The 15,914-nt window shown below is 44.1% G+C and overlaps 1 protein-coding gene across 1 annotated transcript in view; it reads right to left on the reverse strand.

The window, feature by feature from the left end:
- Positions 1-1,543: 1,543 nt before the first annotated feature.
- kcnh8 (potassium voltage-gated channel, subfamily H (eag-related), member 8) overlaps positions 1,544-15,914 on the reverse strand; it is a 54,151-nt gene continuing 39,780 nt past the window's right edge. The window contains exons 11-16 of the mRNA XM_085792114.1: positions 14,694-14,908; positions 13,294-13,332; positions 11,981-12,261; positions 10,059-10,174; positions 9,719-9,798; positions 1,544-3,737 (exon numbers count right to left, since the gene is read on the reverse strand). Of these exons, the coding sequence (XP_085648240.1) occupies positions 3,171-3,737; positions 9,719-9,798; positions 10,059-10,174; positions 11,981-12,261; positions 13,294-13,332; positions 14,694-14,908 (1,298 nt within the window). The 3' untranslated portion in view covers positions 1,544-3,170. The remainder of the gene's footprint in view (positions 3,738-9,718; positions 9,799-10,058; positions 10,175-11,980; positions 12,262-13,293; positions 13,333-14,693; positions 14,909-15,914) is intronic.

The following is a 15,914-nucleotide window of genomic DNA, read 5'->3' on the forward strand; positions in this document are numbered from 1 at the left end:
ACTTTCACACACACCCCCACCCACCTGCAAGAACCCTCTCAGTGAAAAACACACAAGAAACAGTCTGAGTGGGGAGTGTTTTCACCACACATACTGTATATGCTCACATCACTGCCCCATATGACAGCATGGACACACACATGCATTCAAAACTTCACGATTGCTTTGTGATCTCCATCATAAATATGAGAAATCCTGCGTCCCTGCTGAACCCAAGTACATCCCCTCTCACCACTACACACACACACACACACACACACACAGAGTAGAGCAGCTGGACCTGTGACAGGTGTGTCAATGTGATCCCCAGCACGCATACTTACTCAGTTTTCATCCCCCGGCCACGTCACCAGTGGGACACGACGATTGCTGCGCTTTCACCTCAGATGAACCATAGCAGCAGCTAACAAAAGACACACACACACACACACACACACACACACACACACACACACACACACACAGACACGTGTACGCTAAACAAATACACACTACTATTATAAACAGAGTGTGGACAAACAATAGTCTTGCATGACAGAGATCTGGCGTTATTGACTTGGTGTGTTGTGCTGGTGCAGGAAGAGCTCAGCAGCAGCCCGACATGCCAGCTTCACATCAAAGACCTGAATATAAGGTTGGATTATCTTGACAACAACATGCATGCCAGCGGAACAACATTTCCTGAGTAAACTTTTATTTCTAATTAAGCACAAACAACAGGCTGTATTTTGGATATTTAGACACCTGTCTAGGATGCGTTAAGATGCCTGCTTGTTCTTTTCTGTTTGATAAGTTTTATTTATTTATTTCACCTTCATTTTACCAGACAAAACATTAAGAACAAAATTCTTTCCAGTAACTATGGTAGCAAATATGGAGGTGAATGACCCAGGAGAGTTTTATACTGTAGGTGAGCTGAACTAATGAATTATTTATTTATTTAACCTTTATTTTGACAGGGTAGATCCATTGAGAGTGAGCTCTCTTTTTCAAGGACGCCCTGTAGCAGTACACAGAAATCACAAAAACATCAATACAACACAGTAAAAGTACAGGTATAAAGACAAAGAGTAGTAAAAAGACTAAATGAAGCAAGTGCAAGTCTGAGTCTGAGCCCCCAGTACTGTGGTGAGAAGTAGATTTTTGAAAGCCTCAAGTGAGATAAGTCTATCGATTTTCAGTGAGTTTTGTAATTTGTTCCATCGGTGTGGGGCATAGAAGGAGAAGGCAGTTTTTCCTAATCCTGAGTTTATACTAGGACATTTGACCTGAGAATAAAGAAGACAGTGGTGAGTTCTGAATGTAGCGTTTGTGATAAGTCTAAGAGCAGAGTGACAGATTGTGACCAATGTAGAGAGTTCCTTTACATGCCTGTCGGTAGATAGTAGGCCCAAAATCAAACAGAGGAAGGATGGTCTTTTCAACTATCATAATATTCATTATATAGGTTGTGATGTGTGTGTGTGTGTGTGTTTGGCTTTAACAAATGACATAAAAAAAACAACCCCAGAACAAAACAAACAACAACAAAAAACCAGACATAACAGTCATATTTGTTGTTTATTAGCATAACAGGTCTGTTTTCGTATCTAATAAATATCAAAATGTTAAGGGAAAAAACAAGTTTGATTACAGTACATTCCATTTGCAGAGAAGCAGAGTCAAACCTACACGAGTTCAAAAGAGAACAGTAGATCTGTCGGGCCGAGAGTTATGACCTTTTTTCCTGGTTTGGAAAGCATTGCATTGGCTGGCACCAGCGAGCAGCAAACAGCACTGCCATAACCTCAGATAGAGCAGCATCATTTACTGCCACCCCACACTCTTGCATTCTTTGAGGTAAAAAAATACATCTTTAGTATTGATACATTCATAGAAATATAAAAGCGTCTTTATCGCCTTATTGTGCTTTTATGTGGGAATATTGCCTTTGCTCTGAACAGCTGAGAAAATGGATCTTGAGAGTTGGTAACCCCGGGTGACGATCAGGGAAACGGCCTTGGATGTGGACCATGGGCCAATTTAGTATTGGTGGCGTGCTCCGGGCCGCTTCGCAACAGGAGCGAGCACGTTGTTCCTAGGATCACCCGGTTGTTTCAAACTGAACCCACAGCCAATAAATATGCATCAGTAAATGCCAGGTTCAGCTATTAAAAGTTTGAACCATGTTTCCTTTAAATAGATAGATAAATGGCAAGCTGGATTTCCACATGGTGACATGCAGCATGTTAATGTGTGTCTACAGGCACTACTCAAAAGGCTCGGAAAGGCATGCAGAGAGAAAGAGAGCGAGAGAGGGGGAGAGAAAAGGAGAGAGAGAGTGGTGGGTGTGTGGAGAGAAAGAGTGGAGCAGAGAAAGAGAGAGGGAGAGAGAGAGTCCCTGTGCTCAGTGTGACAGACGACATCAGGGGCTGTTCTGCCCGCGGCGTAACATCAACCCCCCCCCCGACACCACCGCCACCGCCACCACTTCCATAACCAACTTCTTCCACCCTCCTCCCGCCCTCTTCCCTGAAGGGGCCGGTGGTAAAGAGCACAATACATCCCATCTCTCCCAGTACAAGCAGCCGTGCACTGGTCCAAGGAATCCAGAGCATCGGGCGCAGCTTGAGTGAGCAAGGAAAGAAGGGTTAAAAGGAGATGAAATGGCAGAGATAGAGGGAGGGTCGGGGGATGATATTAACTGCCCCCCTCCTCCTCCTCGTCTCCAAAGGGCCCAACACCACCATTCTCCTGCTCGGACCAACCCAGCCGACCTTAAACCATCTGTAGCCAGGAGCGAGAAAAGAGCAGGGCAGAAACAACTCTCTCCACCGTATCCATCTTCTGCCTCCATTATGGCATAATCCTGTTGTTGGCCTCTGAAGGAGCCTCAAGGTGGGTGGGTGGGTGGGTTGCAAGTTGGAGGTTTAGCCGTAACCAGAGAGCTGCCATCATGCAGCCCAACCTCTACATCCTGTCTAACAACACTACATTTCTATAAGGTAAAGCTAACACACCTAAACCTCCTGTACTTGGTTCATGCAACTGGATTTTTAAACACGTGCCTTTAAAAAACAAAAGGAATCTGAGTGGCGTTCCTGCAAACGTCCTCCAGTCGATCAGTTCAGGAACACAGCCCAAAACGAGTAGTCCTGGAAAAAGTCCTGCAGAGTCCAGATGGAGGGCTGCTACAAACCCGTGGCTGGCTTGTGGTAAGCCCCCCCTAATCCAGTTTGAGGAGAAGACCCAGAGCTGTGATGAGGGCCCTCACCTCCCCCGGCCTGCGGAGGCGGACTGTGTACCCTCGACCTGATGGAGCTACCAGCCCCGTCTTTGTAGTGGGAGATCTCCGGTGAGCTGTGGGGCGAGGAAGGCATGCGAGGCTGTAATTGAAGGGAGCCGGGGGTGGGAGGTGGGGTGGAGCTGGGCATGGCGCGGTACCCCAGCTGGAGATCTTGGGGTCTGTGTGCAAGGGGGTCAGCGTGGCATATTGCACCGTGTTGCTGGGGGGTAATGAGAGGAGAGGAGGGCAGTGACATGGGCGTGTCTGTCCAGATGGAGGCAGTCTGAGCTGGTGAGGGGTAGGACGGAGGGGGGTTGGGATGGGGCAGGAACGTGTGATGTGCCGGCGAGTAGTGTGTCGGGCAGTCTACGGAAGGCGGAGGCGGCGGTGTTGACATCAGGGTCTCCATGAGCTGAGCCATCCTCCTCATAACTCGTCCGAGGTCGGCCACTTCCCTCCCCAGGCTGCTCACCTGCAGAGACACAAACGCAGACTGTTTCATTCAAGAGGAAAAAATGTCTCTCTCCTCATTTCAAAGGTAAAAATAATAAACCTCTGATAAATGTGGGCTAATACATAATTAAAGCCCCAGTATGTAACTTATTTGGCTTTTTATTAGCAAAAATCAAATATTGCTTTCATAAATACGTATTCCACTGAAGTCGAATCACACCCGCATACAAATGAAAGCTTTCTCGTACCTTAGAATGAGTTGTTACAAGTCGTTACAAAAACATAAGTGGGCGACGCCAATGAAGCCATTTGAATTGAATTGAATTGAATTGCAGTCAGGCAGACGGCCGCCGGCAAACCAACCGGATGTCATTTTACTCGAAAGACGGTAAAACGTGGGTCAGGTAAACAATACGACATCACCATGACAACATATTGTCACGCCTGTATTGTTTTGTCTCGTGCTGGCGGACCACTTGTTTACATACTGTAGATGCTTGTTTATCCTGTTACATGCAGCGTCTGTTGTCTGTCTGACGTCTGCCCGATTTCACGTGAATGCAACATCAAGAATACGTTCAGATATGCAACCGCACTGCTAGATGGGGGTAATTCTACATATTATACCTTTAAAACACAAAACAAAGAAGGACCTGATTCCACACACATCATCAAACGCTTTAACTGGAGGCAAAACTGAACAATAGGCTACTCATTGATACATCAACTCATAATGTGTCTCAGCATGAAAGGATATGTTCGATAGTCACATCCCCATGCCAACATGCTTGCTGTAATCATTCCCCTGCTTCACAGTGGACATTAAACGATGGGAACAAACTCCACAGTTCTCTTTCTAATTCATCTCCAGTCACTACCGAAGCTCATTAACTCTACATAAACTTTGGAGTGAGTTTTTTTTCCCCCTCGGAACAAGGACTGTGGTTTCTCCCCCTCCCACTAATCACTTGCGCTGGGATCATTTAAGGGAAAAGGCTGTCGAAAAGGGGAGCTTCACTCAGTTTACACATCAATGTGTTTTTACAGGTCTCTGGGTTGTTATATAAAGCTTTTTTGTGATTTCAGAAGATGAGGCATCAAATCTGAGACACTGGCCGACTGAAGACGAAGAAAATATGGAGTGTGTGAAGTTAGAAAGAAGTGAGAGTAGCAGCTTGAGGCTACATTAGCCCCTCCTAGCATTATGCACCTCAATCTCCCACCAACCTGTCGGCACTGTAGGAATCAATGAGCCACACTTTCCACCTATTACCCACTATTGGAAAAAGAGAAGAAGTCAAGTTCCTCATTGTGGCCTGGGCGACTTGCGGCTTTGAGACTGAAGATCCAATATGCCTCTTGTTGCCTGAGGCGACTGACTCTGTCACCACCTCTTACATTTAAATCTATAGCCTCTTTGCCCACAAGTCTCAAAGTAGAGTCTCTGCTGTAGCTGACTTTTCTGGTTATGTAATGAAGACAAACTCTGGCTGCTAATTAAACAGGAACAAAGAACCCCCAGGGTATATACAGTACATTGTTATGAATTGGGTATTTTCAGGTCAGTCATTTTGGGTCAAATACATTTTCTATCTCCCTGCCTGCTGTTTTTTCTGCATGTAACGTCGTGTTGCTATAATTGGCCGTTACACTGATGAGGGAGGCGGGGTTGGTGATTAGTTGCTCTCCGCACGTGGCGTGTCCACAGTGGGCACGACCGCGAAGCCCTGCCAACCTGCCATCTGCTTCTGCCAGTCAAAGCGCTCATGACCATTCATCACACACATCACTGCCACTGGATGCACATCTGCCCTCAGCAGGACACACAACTCGAGGTGGGAGCTGCTCCAGTCGCTGCGTGAGCACGTCAAGAGGTGATCAGGCAGCGCGCATAAATATGCTTTGATTATGACAGAGCAAATCACTCTGGGAGTACATGTGAATGCAGACTATGCAGACTTAAAACTTTATATCTCATATGCATATCTAATTGTATCTTTTGTAGCCACATACTTAGTGCCTAGTGATAGTTTTTTGAGGACTTAATATTCAGTCTCCTCTGTCACAATTCCCCAGTCTCTGCCATCTCTGGAGTGGCCGATAAAAGGTTCTGATAAAAATAGAAAAGCTGAGAGCGACAGGACAGTCCAATCTGACACGCTGTAAACATGATTCCAGTTCTCCCCCTCAGAGACAACCACCAGACAAAACAGCTGCAAGACATTACCAAAATCCACAGCAGCTACAGGTAGCCTACATGCCAAAGTGAAAATGGCACTAATGCTTAATCTTATGTTAACGTTATTTGTGTAACTATTATAACCATACTGAGAAAGTAATTTGCTATATGATACAATAAATACAGGTAATACTCAGAAAATTAGAATATCGTGAAAAAGTTCATTCATTTAAGTAATTCAACTTAAAAGGTGAAATGAATATATTATTTAGACTCATAACAGGCATTGCAAGATATTTCAAGCTTTTATTTGTTAGAATTTTGATTATTATGGCTTACAGCTTATGAAAACCCCAAAATCAGAGTCTCAAAAAATTTGAATATCGTGAAAAAGTTCAATGTTGTAGCTCAAATTGTCAGCCAATTAATCCAAAACACCTGCAAAGGGTTCCTGAGCCTTTAAAAGCTCTCTGTCTGGTTCAGTACAGTTCGCAATCATGGGGAAGTGAATGAACTTTTTCACGATATTCTAATTTTCTGAGTATTACCTGTAAATGTGCTATGACTTCTGTCGCTCATATTGCTTGGAGGTTTATTTAAATTTAGTAGTAGTTTATTTGATCTTACTTGGATTTGTGTTTTATAGGTTCATTAGCTGCATGGTTTATATAGTTAAGTTTTTTGCCTTTAAAGGTACATTGTGTAGGAATTATCCCATCTAGCGTTGCGGTTGTATATCGCAAGCAACTCAATCGTATTTTTCATGCTGCATTCACGTGAAATTGGGCAGACGACAGACGGACGACAGCCGCTGCACGTAACGGCATAAACAAGCCTCTATGTAAACAAGTGGTCCGTCAGCACGAGGCAAAACAATACACGTGACAATATGTTGTCATGGCGATGTGGTATTCTTTACATGACCCACGTTTTACCGGCTTTCTCTGGACTTCTGTGACTAAAATGACATCTGGTTTGTTACTGACGGCCGTCTGCCTGACTGCAGGTGAATGCAGCATCAGTGTAACGCTCCATTCCTCCTCACTGCGTTACCGCGGTGACTTTTCACAGACGCCACCTCGACCTGAGCCGACAGCTCCGGTGTCTCCGCTGAGTTTCCGTGGTTTCCTACCGTCACGCTGCCACTGAAGGTAAAAACATGGAGACACCACATGGCAGCCAGCACCGAGCTTACCCGCTCCATGGAGATATGAATGATATGAACGGCTAATTCAGAGCTGAAAGGAACACTTCAGTCTGTTGATGGGGGGGATTATTGATTAAAGCAGAAGTAAGCTCCGGTGGTTTTGTCTAACTTCTTGTCAGCAGATGGAGTTAGCAGTCCCCGCCCTCGTCCCTACTGTACGTCTCCACATTCAGGCGCATCCCTTGGCTACATACACAGCCTTTCATGCCGTTCTCTCTCCTCATTGGATAAAGGTTGTAGGATACAAGGAAAGTTTTCTCCTCGGCTCAGAGCAGAGTGACTGACAGACCCGTGTTTCAGACCAAACACTCTATGTAAGTGATTGCCGTTGGAAGATATAACTATTTAAGACTTATATTAACACAAACATTCCGCTTAATTCTGCTTTAATGAAAAACAGACTTTTGAACGAAATAATCGATTTTCGTGAATAGATAACAGGAGAAGTTACACAATGTCCCTTTAAGTTGCACCAATCAATAGTCTGACCACATTTAATGTATATTTATGACCCATCTACAGAAAACTGTCACCTGATGTGGTGTTTAAGAGAAAAGCACAGCAAATGTTACAGTAAGGTTAAAAAGGGTGTCAAGTTGGACAGCGCCCTGCTGTTCAAGGTGTTGCACACTATGTCCCTTAGAGGGCGCAAGGAGTATATGTAGTAAAGAGTGTTACGGGGTTTCCTCCTCAGGTCAGTGAGGGGTGCTTTTATGTTCATGTCCCCCTGCCTGCACGCTAATAAATAGCCGCTGTCTGCTAGCACTCCTGGTCGTCGTTTTTCACCTCCTTTCCCACACAGTCTGACGACACGACACCTGACAGTGTGGTTTCTCTCTGCTCTACATACTGTAATGTCGGCTCATTGTTTTGGTTTTTATGGCCTGCAGCTTCAATATTATTGTTCAGCCTCTCTCATCTCACCACCTCTCTCATCAAACTTGTTTCAAAACACAAACAAAAGGCGCACATACGTCACATACATGTACTGTACTCTACCTGCCCCGTGGCAGATGGCAGGCTGACGAGGTTAGTGACCAGCTTGTGAACATAGTGGGACATTTAGCTGCTAAACAGCCTCAAGTTTCAGTCAGGTGTTGGTGGAGACCAAAACAGAGTTAAAAGAGAGTGAAAAGTAGAAACATGATGACAAATTTGTATGTTAATATTGGCAAAAACTTGTGTTAAAAGGTTCCACAGCCTTAAGTGGCCAAAAAGAAGCCGAAAAGATTAATTATTGCTGCTTTAAATTATATTTACAATTCATGAAATATTTTTTATTCTCAGCTTTTCCTATTTGGTTTTCTTGCTCACTGTTAATTTACTCAAGTAGGTCACCGCTGCTGTGCTTGTATGTGTGTGTGTGCAAGTCTTACTCTGAAGTGAGTCTGCAAGTGTACGTAGTATGTGTGTATCATGTTGTTGAGTATTTCCAGCCTCTTCTCGTCATTAGAAGTGCAATTACTCAGGGCATTCAGGCAATGCTTGAGCTCTCCTGTATAGATGCGCATTATGATTTCCGTGACACAGCACAAAGGTCACCAGTTTAGGCCTCTCTCCAATCCTATTAATGCATTACTCATCTCCCACCTGAATAAACCCTTCAGCTGCACAGACATGGCTTAAAGTCAGAGATCAAAGGTAAGAGGTCACAAGTCAAAGCACAGCTGACTCACAGCTGTATTCACACTATTTGTAATTCATTAACATGTTGCTCTTGCTCTTGGATTTTAATTAAAAAGGGAAAAAAAGGAAACAATCTTACTCTACATCACACTACATATTAAAAAGACTATTCTTATTTTCTTTAACCATAAATATGCTTCTTGTGAACACAAACAAACCCTACGTGTGCTACATACAGTAACACACAATGCCCTAACCTGACATTCGTGTTTGTGTGTGTGTTTGTGGAGAGCGTGTGGGGTTTAAACAACCCCCTCCCCTTTTCATCTCCTATGGTGACCGGTGTGGATAGATGCAAGTGAGGATTAACAACCAACAAGACCATGCTGAGAGACTTCCTGTCAAACACCGGTAACCCACAGAGACCGCGAAAGGACAACAGAGCCAATGTGCATAACTGTGTAGGTGCTGTGCCACTGTTGTTTCACACCTCTCTTTCACCCTTCCCTTTATTGTCTTTTTTGTTCCCTGCCTTTTTCTCCTTTAAATTATTTTCCCATCTTTTATTTCTTGTTTCTTTTTCTGATCATTCTACAGACTGGGGCTCAGCAGGAGGAAGCAAACACTCCTCCTCACCTGCCAAAAGTCTAATGTCAATTTAGTGACCTGCCAGTCAAAACCATGGGATACAGCACGACAGACCGTGTGTGTATGTGTGTAACGGACCTCCAAAGTACATAAAACATCCAAATGTGATTCTTGAGAATGTCCGTGACAAGGCACAGCAGATCTCTGAGTAAAAAACACAGCAAAACATTGTAGATCAGGATTTCCTCCTCTTATTTTTTAACCACTTCTCTCGATTGGGTTGTGCCTGACATGCTGACATGGCCATATGGCTTGTGCTTACCTGTGCCCACCTCTCTCTCTGCCTGTTTCTCTCTCCTTCACCACACACAAACGTAACCACATGCTCAAACAGTCCTACCTGCTGGTCGAGATGTCGGAGTTGTCCCCTGGTCTCTTCTGCTTTTGCTGCTAATTCTGCTGTGCTGATCTGCAGCATATCTGTGACACAAATTACCAAGTTACAAATCACTTCACACGCCGAACAAGCAGTACAAATTTGCATCGAGGCAGCTGATAACTACTCTAGGCATTGGCATGGAGCACAAATTCACATTAATCCTCCTCATTATACGACAGATCTGCAGGGTTTTGGATGTGAACATTTCTCATCACCCAGAATTTTCAAGGTTGAAGGGATTGTAAATGGTGTTAGGTGATATTTGAAAGCTAAACCGATGTGCACTGTAGGATGGGAGGACCTGTGGCAGAGGCTGAGGCACTGGTTGGTTCACTGGCAGGACAAGCTCGGGTGGTGGAGAAGGAGAAAGCCAGGGAGCTCTCTGTCCCCTCACTGTCTTCAGTGCCGTCCACAATCCTGCAGGAGTGAGAAAAGATTAGCCCATGTGATCATTGCTGGATATTCTAAATACAATAAAATATATCTTGTCTTGGTTTTGTATCATTGATTTTCATTGCACCCATTGCTCTTCCTTAAAAAAACTTGTTTTCAGGCTCTTAAAGGTTTACGTAGGCTACAGTGTGCTTACTGTGAAGCTAGAGCCAGAAGCCTGTTAGCTTACTTTAGCTTGGCATAAAGACTGGCAACAATCACTAACTATCACAAGTGTATATACAACAACATTTGTTCTTTTACCATACTTTGTTGTTGTTGTTTTTTTCCCCTGTACACCAGCTAGGTTAGTTGTTAATCGTTTCGGAAGTGTACCTATGTTCCCCGGGACCTATGTTCCCTCTTTTTGAAAAAGGGTCCTATGTTGGGTCCTGGTTGCGATACATACTGGGGAACATAGGACCTTTTTTCCAGAAAAAGGGTCCTATGTTCCCCACTGTTGCTGGTCGATGGACTCTCTATCTATCTGGCCTGTCTAGCCTCTACCTGGTCTTTTTTACTAAACTAAACTAAATTAAACCAACTCCTTTCTTCATTACCTAAACCCAACCAATGGGACAATTACACTTCTCGCTCAAAGTCACAACTCAACTTCTCTTTCAGAAATAGGCAAAAATGGGGCGGTGCATGGTGCAGTGGGTAAAGCGGCCGCCCCATGTAGAGGCTACAGTCCTCACCACAGGCGGCCCCGGTTCGAGTCCCGCATTGGGCAGCCCTTTCCTGCGTGTCATTCCCCCTCTCTCTGCCTCCCCCTTCCCTGTCTATCTCTACTGTGTACTATCAAATGAAGGCAAAAAGCCAAAAAATATACTTATACTAAAAAAAAAAAAAGGCAAAAATATGCAAAGTCACAACTCCACTTCCAGGTATGGGACCAAAAATTGCATGTTCCCCGAGTCCTTTTGGGAAAAAGTGGGGAACATACACAACGGGGAACATAGGACCCTTTTGGGAAAAAGCGGGGAACATAGGACCCTTTTTCTAAAAAAAGGTCCTATGTTCCCCGGTCCCAAAGGTCCTATGTTCCCCGGTCCCATAGAAAGTGGGGAACATACACAGCGGGGAACATAGGACCCTTTTTCTAAAAAAAGGTCCTATGTTCCCCGGTCCCAAAGGTCCTATGTTCCCCGGTCCCATAGAAAATGGGGAACATACCCGGGGAACATAGGGATGATCCCGTCGTTTCTTTGTTTATGCTTGGCTAAGCTAACAGCTACATTCGAGTTCTAATACTGCACCCATGTTGGCTGAGTTTATATCAATATTTGACAAATAAATATCAAAAAGTAATATTTGCATATCTCTATATTCTCTTTTCTCCTGTAAAACATTATAATATTCCTCTAGTGATCTTGTATTTAGGAACAGGAATTCATCTAAACTATATTTTTTCGATATTGGCTAAACTTTACATCTCCAAGAGCGTGGTCCAATTCATTCACCTTTCTCTCATCCTCCCACTCATCATCAAACAACGTGGGAAGGGAGTGTGAGGGTGGTGGATATTTTACCTTTCAGTCACTTTAAATCCCCCATTGTAACTGTGTAGTGCCCTGAACAGGTCACACTACAGCTAAATAAGTTTGAGTTCTCCTTTCTTGTTACTAGGTCTAGTAAACATCAAAGGTCATACAAATACTCTGACTTCTATATCACCTCTAGTTTGGAGAGTGAGTTTGAAGAAGGACAGAAATAGACATAACACATACATTCACGGACGCAGGCCCATGCAGTCACGCAGACAGACGGATCAATGCTGATCAAACTCACCTGGGGCTGAGGTTGGAAGGGTCTAAAGTGGCGAGAGTAATTTCCTGGATCTTTTTCCGAGACCTCCCGGAGCTCTGTCCCGTGGTTTTCTGGCTGGGTCGGCTCAGTAGAGACTTCCCACCTGCGTCCCTGAGGTTCACCGCTCGGTTACGCTCCGACGACAGTGACACAGACATGGCCTCGTCCTCTTCTTCCTCATCTTCGTCGTCTTCGTGTTCCTCCTGAGCCTCGTTGATGGACGGATAACCCTGAACCACTCGCCCGTTCCCTCTCACTGCTGACTGGAAATGTAAAAGGAATAGTTAAAAGCAAAAACCACATACAGTGTGGATACTATAAGAACTTTTGCAGATTACATAACTATGAAAACAGAAATATGCTGATCATCTGATAATGTCATGGCCCGTGGTGCACAGAGGGGCTGTGAATACAAACGTATGTACTAATGACTAGTAAGTGTAAGGGGCACCACACTCGGCTGGATTTGGGAGTGATATGTTGACCAAAAAGCCCCAGATCAACAGTTCAGGATGCACATGTGACCTGCAGAATAATAGATGTAACATTAGTGAACTCTGACTTCTGTCCTAATAAACACGGAGGCCCATGTCCTCTTTTGTCAAAGGTCTGTAGCCGTTCTAAATTGCTATGGCGCTGATCAGCTGTAAAACGCGGATACAATGAGGTAACACCAGGAAGAAGGTCAGCAGCAACCTATTGATCAGCGGCCTATGACCTGACTCTCTCGGCGGAAAACTACGCCAGCGTGGGGTTAATGGCTCCGACGGCTGCATCGATTCTGCTGTAAAATACCTGACCACAGATTTTTTTATTTTATTTGTGTTAGCTGTGCAGATTCTCAAGAATGAAAGCAGCAGCTTGACACCATGTAGAGCCTTGCATCACCCTCCATTCATAGTTACTCTTGATTTAATGACTGCTAACACTTTCTGTGCAGAATTGATCTTTCTGCTCCCTGAACCTCTCCACCGAAGGAAAAAAAAATCTCTTCATCAGAATCATTAAGTCTAAAAAGAGTGATTGAGTCCATTATGGAGGTCTACTGCTGGGTCTCACTCGGCAGACTTTTTATGGAATAGAAAAATGTGTCTGCTGTTGAACGTTAATTTGAGTTTCATCATTTTCTAGTGCAGGATGATGCAGGAAATGGGGACCTGTCTAAAAGTGGGGCATATTGCCTTTAGATTGTAAGCCTATCACCAGTGTGTGTGTGTGTGTGTGTGTGTGTGTGTGTGTGTGTGTGTGTGTGTGTGTGTGTGTGTGTGTGTGTGAGGGTGTTTGTGGTTTGGTACCTGAGCATCAAGAGCTGCTGTGGACAGTCTGGCCTTAACCTGGAAGAGAGACAGAGAGGAAACACACAGTGAATGAGATGCAGGACTGAGCAATCAAGACTTGGCCTTTTATTATCTCTTTTTAATTTACTGAGGAGTTCGGCTTCAAAATGGCTCAGCAGTGAAGTGTGTGCAAGAAAATGACACAAGTGTATGGTTTGAGGTAATGTACTAATGGAAGAATAATTCATCTTAATGCAATGATGCTGTTGTGTTGTTCTCTCTCTCTCTATATATATATATATATATATATAGTACAGTAATGTACTAAACAATCCAACATCTCAGACTCAAACAACCGCTGCCTCCTTCCCTCTGTCTTCATTCAAACTCAGTCCTGCAGTTTGGGCTGCACATTAGCTTCACCTAAAAGCCCTGCAGCAGGCTGTGTGTGTGTGTGTGTGTGTGTAAGTGGGCCAGTGGTGTTTGGGCAGGAGAGACAGAAACACCTGACTGTAATTACAGCAGCAGAGCTCCTCCAAGTGCCACAGCTATTTTTGCCCACTCTCTCTCTCTCTCTCTCTCTCTCACTCACACACACACACACACACACACACACACACACACACACACACACACACACACACACACACACACACGTCTTTTAATTCAGCTTTCTCCATCTGTCCTGAAAGTCTCACTCTTTCCCTCTCCACTCCCTTTTTCTTTCCTCTCACTCAACCCATTACTGTTACATCACCTCCAATCACCATGATCAAGAAACTTATTTTATTATGATTATCAAAATAAAATACACTACAGACATTTTAAAAAATATATACTATGAACATGTGAGGGAAGCGTTTGATTTTAAAGTACAGTTTGAAGCAAAAGCACACTTCAGTTGAACCATTATTGGTCTTCGAGACACATCAATTCATTATCATTTCCATTTTCTTCCCACTCTACTTTGCATTCCTCCTTCTGTTACTGTCAACTGTCAACATTACCAGGCTGGAAAATTGCTCATTTTTTTGTAAAAAATAAGCAAAAACTGAAAAAAGAGCTTTTGACGCTTATTAAAATCAGTATGTAGGTGAATTCCCCTCCAGACACTCAGAAGCAGATTGTTTTGAATAATGATTTGTGTCTGACACAGATTTTCCACATCGTCTGGTTGTTACTCCGGCACTGGAGGTTTCAAGTTCCCCTTATCACACTGATGTCGATTGGATCATAATCCGTTTACAAACTACGGTGTAAAAAAAACAACTAATTTGTGTATGTGTAAAATTCAGATACAAGATGAACACAGAACTTTTCACCTTTAATGACACACACAGACACAGATCAAAATGACCATTACTGTAAGAAAAACACATTTTTAGACAGAGGCTTTAAAACAACTTGGATGGACTCACGTGCGTCTCATGCCCCTCCCTCAGGTTGTACGTGAGGTCCTGCTGGATGTCCTGGACGAAGCGGTGCGAGTACTCGGGGTACAGGTCCAACACCTCGTACAGCCCCTTCAGGTTGACACACTGCAGGTCACAGTAGGTCAGGGCCTTCACGTCAGCGTTGGTTTTTATCACCCGGTCGTCTAAGGACAGGTTCGCTCCGATCAGGTCACCTTTACCTGCTCAGACAGAGACACGGAGGCAGCGGGTGAGAGACGGGGTCACAGCGTCGTGCTGGCATGCTGGTAAAAGGGGGGCTGAGTCTCTAATGCAGACGCTGCAACATCAGATCCTCCATTTGCTGAAGGGTTTCTGAGGGAGCACTCAGCCTGGAGTGTGTGAAAGGTTTTGAAGCAGGATGATGCTGAAGCATTAAGAAGACCACCTGACTATTAAAGACTTATTTAAAGCCCTTGTGTCGGAAAACATCTGTGCTGCTGCTGCTGTCTCCACCAACCTCTGATCACACTCTCATATTTGTAGACGTTACTATATAAGAAATTGATTTTGATTCAAATATAAACCTGAAATTCTCCTCCATGGAGTTAGTGGTCAACCAAAATGACTAAGTCTCAGGTTTCTTCCTAGAAGCTGTTCTTCAGCTTTAAAATATATCATACTTGAGAAATAACTGAATGAACTGTTGCCATTTTTAACTTGACTCCATCTTTTACCTATACAGTAGGTCCATGCTGCCACAACTGAGGCTGATGTGTGGCATAAAAAAACACTGTCATCCAAACTGTCTTCGGACCATTCTTCAACATCACTGTAATTCAGCCTTTTGCCAAACGGAGGCTCTTGGCAGCTCCTGATTCATCGACTTCTCACTGTTCCTTTCTCAACAAAGACCGTCGAGGCGGCTGGAAGTAAACACAACACGACCACAAGCTCCTCTGTGGATTCTTACATTAACGTCAACGTCTCCTGCTAATTAACTGTTGCCACTTACTTGTCAGATGATGTTAAAATGAAAATGCTAGTAGCACAACTGGTCATCTGAGAAAAGGCATCAACTGCATGAGGGGCGACAGAGCCTGAGATGGTTTTTAAAGATAATGGCTGATGACTAAGTGATGCCAAACAGTGTGGAGACGGTGAATAAACAGCACAATGCTGTTTACAGAGTCTGTGATTATTATGTATGAAACATAATCACTTTCACTGCTCTTAGTACATCGTCTG

This window comes from Trachurus japonicus, chromosome 11, assembly GCF_045865225.1.
Source record: "Trachurus japonicus isolate A0001 chromosome 11, Traja_1.0".
In the NCBI taxonomy this organism is placed as follows: domain Eukaryota; kingdom Metazoa; phylum Chordata; class Actinopteri; order Carangiformes; family Carangidae; genus Trachurus; species Trachurus japonicus.